This window comes from Nerophis ophidion, linkage group LG02 (genome assembly GCF_033978795.1).
Source record: "Nerophis ophidion isolate RoL-2023_Sa linkage group LG02, RoL_Noph_v1.0, whole genome shotgun sequence".
Taxonomy (NCBI): domain Eukaryota; kingdom Metazoa; phylum Chordata; class Actinopteri; order Syngnathiformes; family Syngnathidae; genus Nerophis; species Nerophis ophidion.
This window is the reverse complement of record NC_084612.1, coordinates 47698799-47711244: the sequence shown is the minus strand read 5'-3', so window position 1 is coordinate 47711244 and position 12446 is coordinate 47698799. Positions and strand designations below refer to the sequence as shown.

The 12446-nt window shown below is 39.2% G+C and overlaps 1 protein-coding gene across 3 annotated transcripts in view; it reads left to right on the top strand.

Annotated features, from left to right (window-relative positions):
• The window catches only part of LOC133541823 (immunoglobulin-like and fibronectin type III domain-containing protein 1), a 76850-nt gene that overhangs the window by 35437 nt on the left and 28967 nt on the right, over positions 1–12446 (top strand). For all 3 annotated transcript variants that reach the window (XM_061885460.1, XM_061885470.1, XM_061885453.1), the window contains 3 exons: positions 2017–2200; positions 2263–2364; positions 2441–2585. In XM_061885460.1, coding sequence (XP_061741444.1) covers positions 2017–2200; positions 2263–2364; positions 2441–2585 — 431 coding nt within the window. The remainder of the gene's footprint in view (positions 1–2016; positions 2201–2262; positions 2365–2440; positions 2586–12446) is intronic.

The following is a 12446-nucleotide window of genomic DNA, read 5'->3' as shown; positions in this document are numbered from 1 at the left end:
ATGTAACAAGTTAATAGTTTCACTTTTGAAGTTAAATTCCTGGCAGTAAAAGATTTTTACTTATCTATTTGTATTTGTATTTATTTTTGCACCTGTTAAATGAAATGAGGTTGAAAGAAAACATGCAACTTTTCTCTGACTGCAATTGAACATTCACCTACCGAAAATCAGGAGCACTATGCAAACTTTTGACCACAAACTTAGTCACTGTCTCTCTTCATCCTTATTTTTAAATGAAAATACAATCATTTCAATGTAACAAATAATGTTGCTAACATGCTAGGTGGTGTTATTTAGCACTTGTTGTATTTACACCAGATTTAGTAACATGTGATTTTAACTCATTACATGCAAAGTGAGATATTTTGATCTATTATGTGTTTGATGATTATGGCTTACAGCTTATTAAAACCTATCGATGTTGGAAATCTCAGAAAAAGTGGGGTTTTAAAATCTTTAAGCCATACCCATCAAAATGATAGCAAAAAATAAATTATTGACAAAACTCACTTTGCATGTCATGTTAGTTTCACTTTTGATGTTAAATTCCTCACACATTTTTAAAGGAGATACTATTGTTTTTATTCCACCTGTTTAAGTTAATCTGGTTGAAGGAAAATATGCACCTTTTCTTTGACTATAATTGAACATTCACCTACCAAAAATCAGGAGCACTATGACGGTTGAAAATTGAAAATCTCAGAAAATGTGGGGTTTTAAAAAGTGTAAACCATACCCGTCAAAATATTAGCAAAAAAGAAAGTTTCGACATATCTCATTTTGCATGTAACGGAGTTAATGTCACATGTTAGTTTCAATTTTGAAGTTGAATTTTTGACATGAATGGGTTTTTAAATGAGATTCTATTTTTTTGTTCCACCTTTACAATGAAAATGTAATTGTATGAGTTCCACTTGTATAATGGAAATAACTGAGTGAAAATTTGGTTGAAGGAAAACATGCAACTTTTCTCTGACTACAATTGAACATTCACCTACCGAAAATCAGGAGTACTGACAAATGTGTGCAAGCTTTTAACCACAAACTTAGTCACTGTCTCTGCTCATCCACATTTTTAAATTAGAAGACAACGTAAAAAATAATGTTGCCAACATGCTAGGTGGTGTTAGTTAGCACTTTTTGTATTTACACCAGATTTAGCAACATGTGATATTAACTCATTACATGCATTGTGATATATTTTTATCTATTATGTTTTTAATGATTATGGCTTACAGCTTATTAAAACCTATCAACATCTTTGAAAATGTGGGGTCTTGTAAGCCATAACCGTCAAAATGATAGCAAAAAATAGAGTGTTGACATATCTGACTTTGCTTGTAATAAGTTAATAGTTTTACTTTGAAAATTAAATTCCTGGCAGGAATGGATTTTTTAACAAAATTATTATTTTGAAAATCCGCCTAGGAGCACTGTGGGAATTTAGTGAAAGCTTTTGACCACAAACATAGTCACTGTTTCTCTTCATCCACATTTTTAAATGAGTAGACAATGTAACAAATAATGTTGCTAACATGATAGGTGGCGTTAGTTAGTACCTGTTGTATTTACACCAGATTTAATAACATGTGATATTAACTATTTACATGCAAAGTGAGATATTTGTATATATTATGTGTTTGTTGATTATGGCTTACAGCTTATTAAAACCAATCAAAATCTCAGAAAATGTGGGGTTTTAAAAACTGTAAGCCAAAACCGAGTGTTTACATATCTCACTTTGCTTGTGGGTAGCTCATAGTTTCACTTTGGAAGTTAAATTCCAAGCAGGAATGGATTTTTCAACAAAATTTTTTTTTTTTGTTCCTCCTGTTTAATGAAATGTGGTTGAAGGAAAACATGCAACTTTTCTCTGACTTCAATTGAACATTCGCCTACCGAAAATCAGGAGCACTTTGGCAAATGAATGCAAACTTACCATCACATACCATCCAACGTGGCAACACGTGGAAAGTCAGCCTGAAAAAATATATTCCTGCTCTCCTTGTTGTGAAGTCCTACCGAGGGGGCACAGGAGAACAAGGCAATCACCCCAGAGGAGAAGGTCTGGGAAATCCTCCTCAAGGCAGACAAGAAGGACTACGAGCGCATTTGTGCGGAATACGGCATCACCAACTTCCGCGGCATGCTGAAGAAACTGAACGCCATGAAGAAGGAGCAAAATGAAGACATTGTCGAGGTGAGTGGACCGTCATGAAGATACCGTGTTATTAAGGTGGTCTCTTCTCCTCTGGCCTGCAGTTCTTCACACCCAGCAACGCTCTGAAGCACTTTGACTCAGAAGAAGACTTATCCTTGGACTCGGAGCTGGAACTCAGGGAGAGTAAAATGTTCCTCTACAAGGTGACTCCCACATCTTTCAGAATAAGATCTTGTGTTGTGACAGTTCTCAGTGGGATGACTGGTGCACAACCTGCAGGACGGATCCATGGTCGCCTTTGCAAACGACGAATGTGATGAACTGACACACTCACTGAAGCAAGTTGCCAAGAAAAAAACGTTCTCAATGTCGTGTCAAGACGCTGACGTGGAGGGCATTGGTTTGTTCGCTATGGACTTTAAAGGTATTTTGTCCATGGTCGCATGTACTCTGTCCAATTGTTTGAGGGGCAAATGTGACAGTGCAGGGGGGGAAAAAGACGACGTTGAGACGGTGATCACTTTAGCTGTCAGCGTCTTTATGGAAAGCAAGTTATGTGTGTGTGATGTGTGTGCGTAATCCAAAGATATGTGGTGTGACTATGTGTGGTAATTATCTGAGCGTGGTTACCAGAGGGTGTTGAGGGTGAGTGTTGGGATCGAAGCGGAAGTCCAGAGAGGGCCTGCATATGTGTGCGTGTGTGTGTGTGTGTGTTTGTGTGTGTGTGTGTGTGTGTGTGCAGACTCACGTATACACATACGTATACATATATACACACTTTAACATTTACAAACCCCGTTTCCATATGAGTTGGGAAATAGTGTTGGATGTAAATATAAACGGAATACAATGATTTGCAAATCATTTTCAACCCATATTCAGTTGAATACACGACAAAGACAAGATATTTGAAGTTCAAACGCATAAACTTTATTTAGTTTTTGCAAATAATAATTAAATTTGAATTTTATGGCAGCAGCATGTGCCAAAATAGTTGGGAAAGGGCATGTTCACCACTGTGTTACATCACCTTTTCTTTTAACAACACTCAATAAATGTTTGGGAACTGAGGAAACTAATTGTTGAAGCTTTGAAAGTGGAATTCTTTCCCATTCTTGTTTTATGTAGAGCTTTAGTCGTTCAACAGTCCGGGGTCTCCGCTGTCGTATTTTACGCTTCAGAATGTGCCTCACATTTTCGATGGGAAACAGATCTGGACTGCAGGCAGGCCAAGAAAGTACCCGCACTCTTTTTTTACGAAGCCACGCTGTTGTAACACATGCTGAATGTGGCTTGGCATCGTCCTGCTGAAATAAGCAGGGGCATCCATGAAAACGACGGCGCTTAGATGGCAGTATATGTTGTTCCAAAAGCTGTATGTACCTTTCAGCATTAATGGTGCCTTCACAGATGTGTAAGTTACCCATGCCTTGGGCACCAATGCACCCCCATACTATCACAGGTGTTGGCTTTTGAACTTTGCGTCGATAACAGTCTGGGTGGTTCGCTTCCCCTTTGGTCCGGATGACACAATGTTTGATATTTCCAAAAACAATTTGAAATGTGGACTCGTCAGACCACGGAACACTTTATCACAAAAAAAAACAAGAGTTGTAGAAAGTATTGGAAACAGACGTGACATTATGTTCTTCAGAAGTCTTAGTACACTTTTGATCGCAACTGTATGTACACACATTTGAAAATGTGTTTATACACATGTATACATACAAATATACATCTATAAATATATATATATATATATATATATATATATATATATATATATATATATATATATTTATATATATATATATATATATATATATATATATATATATATATTTATATATATATATATATATATATATATATATATATATATATATATATATATATATATATATATACACACACATATTTATATACATGAAAATATATATGTATATATACACACATACATATAAATAAAATGATAAATGGGTTGTACTTGTATAGCGCTTTTCTACCTTCAAGGTACTCAAAGCACTTTGACACTACTTCCTCATTTACCCATTCACACACACATTCACACACTGATGGAGGGAGCTGCCATGCAAGGCGCTAACCAGCACCCATCAGGAGCAAGGGTGAAGTGTCTTGCTCAGGACACAACGGACATGACGAGGTTGGTACTAGGTGGGGTTTGAACCAGGGACCATCGGGTTGTGGACGGCCACTCTACCACTGCGCCACGCCGTCCCACATTTATATATTCACACATGCTGGAAGTACATATATACATACAGTATACATATTCACACATGTCTATATATCCATCCATCTTCTTCCGCTTATCCAAGGTAGCCTAAGCTGGGAAGCTCAGACTTTCCTCTCCCCAGCCACTTCGTCCAGCCGGAAGACAGTCTTCCCAACGTGTCCCAGGTCTTCCCCGTGGCCTCCTACCGATCGGACGTACCCTAAACATCTCCCTAGGGAGGCGTTCGGGTGGCATCCTGACCAGATGCCCGAACCACCTCATCTGGCTCCTCTCGATGTGGAGGAGCAACGGCTTTACCTTGAGCTCCCCCCTGGATGGCAGAGCTTCTCACCCTATCTCTAAGGGAGAGACTCTTTACCCAGTGGAGGAAACTCATTTCGGCGGCTTGTACCCATGATTTTGTCCTGTCGGCTATAAGCTCATGACCATAGGTGAGGATGGGAACTTAGATCGACCGGTAAATTGAGAGTTTTGCCTTCCGGCTCAGCTCCTTTTTCACCACAACGGATCGATACAGTGTCTGCATTACTGAAGACTCCCCACCGATCCGCCTGTTGATCTCTCGATCCACTCTTCCCTCACACGTGAATAAGACTCCTAGGTACTTAAACTCCTCCACTTGGGGCAAGGTCTCCTCCCCAACCCGGGGATGGCACTCCACCCTTTTCCGGGCGAGAACTATGGACTCGGACTTGAAGGTGCTGATTCTCGTCCCAGTCGTTTCACACTTGGCTGCAAACCGATCAAGTGAGAGCTGAAGATCCTGGCCAGATGAAGCCATCAGGACCACATGAATAAATGATAAATGGGTTGTACTTGTATAGCGCTTTTCTACCTTCAAGGTACTCAAAGCGCTTTGACACTACTTCCACATTTACCCATTCACACACACATTCATACACTGATGGAGGGAGCTGCCATGCAAGGCGCTAACCAGGACCCATCAGGAGCAAGGGTGAAGTGTCTTGCTCAGGACACAACAGACGTGACGAGGTTGGTACTAGGTGGGGATTGAACCAAGGACCCTCAGGTTGCGCACGGACATTCTCCCACTGCGCCACGCCGTCCCTACAAAAAAAGCAAAAAGCAGAGACCAATTCCTGCAGCCACCAAACCGGATCCGCTCAACACCTTGACTGCGTCTAGAAATTTGTCCATAAAAGTTATAAACAGAATCGGTGACAAAGGGCAGCCTTGGCGGAGTCCAACCCTCACTCGAAATGTGTCCAACTTACTGCCGGCAATGCGGACCAAGCTCTGACACTGATCATACAGGGAGCGGACCACCACAATCAGACAGTCCAATACACCATACTCTCTGAGCACTCCCCACAGGACTTTCCAAGGGACACTGTCGAAAGCCTTTTCCAAGTCCACAAAGCACATTAAGACTGGTTGGGCAAACTCCCATGCACCCTCAAGGACCCTGCCGAGAGTATAGTGATGGTCCACAGTTCCATGACCAGGACGAAAACCACACTGAACTGAGGTTCGACTATCCGACGTAGCCTCCTCTCCAGTACACCTGAACTTTACCGGGAAGGCTGAGGAATGTGATCCAACCATAGTTGGAACACATCATCCGGTTCCCCATCTTAAATAGAGGAACCACCACCCCAGCCTGCCAATCCAGAGGCACCGCCCCCGATGTCCACGCGATGCTGCAGAGTCTTGTCAACCAAGACAGTCCCACAGGATCCAGAGCCTTAAGGAACTCTGGGCGGGTCTCATCCACCCCTGGGGCGTTGCCACCGAGGAGCTTTTTAACTACCTCCTCCCACCACAGATTCCCAAGGCACTGCTTCCTCATAGGAAGACGAGTTGGTGGGATTGAGGAATTCTTCGAAGTATTCCCTCAACCGATCCACAACATCCACAGTCATGGTCAGCAGAACACCATCTGCACCATACACGACGTTGACAGTGCACTGCTCCCCTTCCTGAGGCGGCGGATGGTGGTCCAGAATGGCTTTGAAGCCCTCCCGAAGTCGTTTTCCATGGCTTCCCTGAACTCCTCCCATGTCCAAGTTTTTGCCTCCGCGACCGCTGAAGCCGCACACCGCCTGGCCTGTCGGTACCTGTCCACTGCCTCCGGAGTCCAATGAGCCAAAAGAACTCGATAAGACTCCTTCCGCTTGACGGCATTCCTCACCACCGGTGTCCAGCGGATTGCCGCCACGACAGGCACCAACTACCTTGCGGCCTCAGCTCCAATCAACCGCCTCGACAATAGAGGTGCGGAACATGGTCCAGTCCGACTTAATATCCAGCACCTCCCTCGTGACATGTTCAAAGTTCTTCCGGAGGTGGGAATTGAAACTCTCTCTGACAGGAGACTCTGCCAGACGCTCCCAGCAAACCCTCACAATGTGTTTGGGCCTGCCAGGTCGGTCCGGCATCCTCCCCCACCATCGCAGCCAACTCACCACCAGGTGGTGATCGGTAGAAATATCCTTCCCTCTCTTCACCCGAGTGTCCAAAACTTGATGCCGCAAATCCGATGACTGAACTACAAAGTCGATCATGGAACTGCGGCCTCGGGTGTCCTGGTGCCAAGTGCACATATGATAACCCTTATGTTTGAACATGGTGTGTGGGAAAAAATTTATTCGAATACGAATCAAATCGAATACGTTGTGCGATTCAGAATCGATTCTCATTTTTTAAAAATCAATTTTTTTTTTAATCAATCCAACAAACCACTACACAGCAATACCATAACAATGCAATCCAATTCCAAAACCAAACCTGACCCAGCAACACTCAGAACTGCAATAAACAGAGCAATTGAGAAGACACAAACACGACACAGAACAAACCAAAAGTAGTGAAACAAAAATGAATATTATCCACAACAGTATGAATATTTTTTATAATTTCAGTATAGCAGTGAATAAAAATCCATCATTGACATTATCATTAGACATTTATAAAAAAAAAAAAGAACAATAGTGTCACAGTGGCTTACACTTGCATCGCATCTCATAAGCTTCATTACACACTGTGTCCAATATTTTCACAAAGATAAAATAAGTCATATTTTTGGTTTGTTTTATAGTTAAAACAAATTTACATTATTGCAATCAGTTGTCCTTTACAATTATAAAAGCTTTTTTTTTTTAATCTACTACTTTGCTTGCATGTCAGCAGACTGGGGTAGATCCTGCAGAAATCCTATGTATTGAATGAATACAGAATCGTTTTCAATTGAAAAAATATTGTTTTTGAATCGAGAATCGAATCGAATCCAAAAAATCGATATATTATGGAATCGTGACCCCAAGAATCGATATTGAATCGAATCGTGGGACACCAAAACATTCGCAGCCCTAATATATACTGTATATATATATATATATATATATATATATATATATATATATATATATATATATACATATATATATATATATATATATATATATATATATATATATATATATATATGGGGACGGCGTGGCGCAGTGGGAGAGTGGCCGTGCGCAACCCGAGGATCCCTGGTTCAAATCCCACCTAGTACAAACCTCGTCACGTCCGTTGTGTCCTGAGTAAGACACTTCACCCTTGCTCCTGATGGGTGCTGGTTGGCGCCTTGCATGGCAGCTCCCTCAATCAGTGTGTGTGAATGTGTGTGTGAATGGGTAAATGTGGAAGTAATGTCAAAGCGCTTTGAGTACCTTGAAGGTAGAAAAGCGCTATACAAGTACAACCCATTTATCATGTATATATATATATATATATATATATATATATATATATATATATATATATATATATATATATATATATATAAATATATATATATATATATATATATATATATATATATATATATATATACATGTATATATATGTATACATGTATATATATGTATACATGTATATATATACATATATATATATATATATATATATATATATATATATATATATATATATGTATATATATATATATGTATACATGTATATAAATGTATGTATGTATGTATATATATATATATATATGTATATATATATGTATACATGTATATATACTGTATATGTATATATGTATATATGTATATATATATATGTATGTATATATATACATATATATATATATATATATATATGTATGTATATATATATATATATATATATATGTATGTATATATATATATATATATATATATATATATATATATATGAGTGTGTCAATATGTATATATGTGTATGTATCAGTGTGTCAATATGTATATATGTGTGTTTAATGTATATATTTGTATGGATATAAATATGTGTGTGTATATATATACATATATTTATATATATATATATATATATATATATATATATATATATATATATTTAGTCTAGGTTTTTGTGGTTTATCCGTATACAGTGCTCACTACCGGGGTAGAGCGGAATATACACAGAGGCTATGTCATCCCTACAAGCCTGCTCTTCAGGGGATTTTATTGAAGTGTCTGTGGTTGTTACATGTATATATAGGGTACATTACATTTGGGTGTGGCCATTGTTACACAGTAGTGCCTTGTTTCTGTGCCGGTGTGATGAGACCAGTTGGTTGTCTTTGGCTAAAGTGGACAAGTTGGTGTGGTATATAATAAAAAAATAATATTTCAGGTACAGGTTGCATCTTTTAGATGCACTGTTGTATGGTGAGCTAGATGCATTACTTGTGGCATCTGACAAAAAACACATTTTTACAAACCGGACACAACAACATACAACAACCTAGTTGAACCGAACATTACTAAATCTTACAGAAAAGCACTGCCCAGCACTATACAAGCAATAAATAACGGGAACAAGAACATTGCCACAAAGCTGAGCATCACCAACAACGTGGACACTACAGCCAGCAGAGAGGCGTTCATCACACTGAGAGACCACAGACCCAATTTTGCAAACACACCAACACCGAATCAGAAATCGGCAAAATAAGCAACAAATCCTCAACAGAATTAACAAAAAAATCTTCAACACTTCCCAGCTCTACCAATGGAAAAACATGACGACTGTAATAAACTGGTTCAAGAACATAAGCGACAAGGAGCAACACGGATTCATTTGCATCGACCGAGAGGAATTTTACCCCTCAGTAAGCAGGAAACTACTGAATAAAGCACTGGACTTTTCCTCAAAAAATGACAACGTCACCATGGACGAAAGGAATATAATAAACTACGCAAAGAACTCAATACTCACAAACCAAAATGGTCCAGTGGTCTTCTGCCAAGGTTGCTTCTGATTCTGATTCTGATTCAAAAGCAACCTTGGCAAAAGACCACTGGAACCATTCGACGTAACAAACGGGATGTTACGAAGGGGCCAAAACATGCAAACTCGTGGGAAGCTTCCTACTCTCGCAACTCACAAAATTAGAAGTAAACATTGGACTACACAGAGACGACGGACTGGCAATTTCCAATGCCAGACCGAGAGCTTTGGAAAACATCAAAAAATAAATATGCAGCATTTTCAAAAATAACGGACCAAGGATCCCAATTGAGGCAAACAAACAGTCAACTTCCTGGATGTATTAATCAACTGAACAACAACACATACCGGCCATCAAGCAAAGCCCGACACCACATTACAATATGTACACCGCGACAGCAACCGCCCGCCTGTCATAACCATGAACATTCCAGCCGCCATCAACAGGAGACTGTCAGCCCTGTCATCAGACGGAATCATTCAACCAAGCAACACCTCCGTACCAGAAAGCACTCAACAAAAGTGGATGCCAATTCACCCTCCAATACGACCCACCAGCAACTAAAACAACACAAGCCAGGAAACAGGGACAACATACTTTGGTACAACCCCTCATTCAGCAAAAACGTCAGCACGAACATTGGACACAAATTCCTTGCACTCATCAACAGGCACTTCCTCAAAAAACTTGTAATATTCAACAGGAACACCTTGAAACTTAGCTACAGCTGCAAGGTGAATATCAAACAAACCATTGACTCACACAACAAAAAGACTCTGAGCACTCACGGACAAGCAACCGCTAACGACTCTAACTCCACAGATAGCTGCAATTGCAGACAAAGGATGACCTGCCCACTCTACGGAAACTGCTTAAAAACATTAGTTGTCTACCAAGCCAGCGTAACCCGCAAGGACAACTCAGACACAGAGACATACATTGGACTCACAAAAAAACAACCTTTGAAATACGTTTTAACAAGTACAAAGCATCATTCCGTAGGCCCCAACTCAAAAACTCTACAGAGCTGAGTAAATACATATGGACTCTTAAATATAATGAAAATGGTCACGCCATTACATGGCAAATTGTCGCATCCTGCTCACCATACAACAGTTCAGCTAAAAGATATAACCTGTGCCTGAAATATATATATTTTAAATCATATACCACGCTAGCATGTCCACTTTAAACAAACGCAACCAACTGGTCTCATCATGCCGGCACAGAAGCAAGGCACTACTGTGTAACAATAGCCACACCCCCTTGTAAAGTACCCTATATATACATGGAACAACCACAGACACTTCAATAAAAACCACTGAACAGCAGGAAAACCTGCAAAACAGGCTTGTAAGGATGATATAGCCTCTGTGTTTTTTTCCTGACCTATATATATATATATATATATATATATATATATATATATATACACAACTTGGTGGCCTAGTGGTTAGAGTGTCCACCCTAGGATCAGTAGGTTGTGACTTTCAACCCCGGCCGTGTCATACCAAAGACTATAAAAATGGGAGCCATTACCTTCCTGCTTGGCACTCAGCAAAAAGCGTTGGAATTGGAGGTTAAATCACCAAAAATGATTCCCCGACGCGCCCACCGCTGCTGCTCACTGTTCCCCTCACTTCCCAGGGGGGTGATCAAGGGTGATGGGTAAATGCAGAGAAATATTTCGCCACACCTAGTGTGTGAGTGACAATCATTGGTACTTTTTGACTTTATATATATATATATAAATATATATATAAATATATATATATATATATATATATATATATATATATATATATCATTGGTACTTTTTAACTTTATATATATATATAAATATATATATATATATATATATATATATATATATATATATATATAAAGTTAAAAAGTACCAATGATTGTATATATATATATATATATATATATATATATATATATATATATATATATATATAAAGTTAAAAAGTACTGGGGGACGGCGTGGCATAGTTGGGAGAGTGGCCGTGTGCAACCCGAGCGTCCCTGGTTCAATTCCCACCTAGTACCAACCTCGTCACGTCCGTTGTGTCCTGAGCAAGACACTTCACCCTTGCTCCTGATGGGTGCTGGTTGGCGCCTTGCATGGCAGCTCCCTCCATCAGTGTGTGAATGTGTGTGTGAATGGGTAAATGTGGAAGTAGTGTCAAAGCGCTTTGAGTACCTTGAAGGTAGAAAAGCGCTATACAAGTACAACCTATTTACCATATATATATATATATATATATATATATAGGTTGGGGAGGAGATCTTGCCCCAAGTGGAGGAATTCAAGTATTTTGGAGTCTTGCTTACGAGTGAGGGAAAGAGTGGATGGTGAAATCGACAGGCACATCGGTGCAGTGTCTTCAGTAATGTGGAGCTGAGCCAGAAGGCAAAGCTCTCAATTTATAAATATATATATATACATATATATATATATCCATCCATACATTTCCTACCGCTTATTCCCTTTCGGGGTCGCGGGGGGCGCTGGCGCCTATCTCAGCTACAATCGGGCGGAAGGCGGGGTACACCCTGGACAAGTTGCCACCTCATGTATATATATATATATATATATATATATATATATATGTCTTGATTGGATTATCCAGAGAATAGTGCTCGATACCGTGGTAGAGCGCAATATGTAGGTACATATATATATAAATATATATATATATATATATATATATATATATATATATATATATATATATATATATATATATATATATATATATATATATACATATATATATAAATATATATATTATGTTATC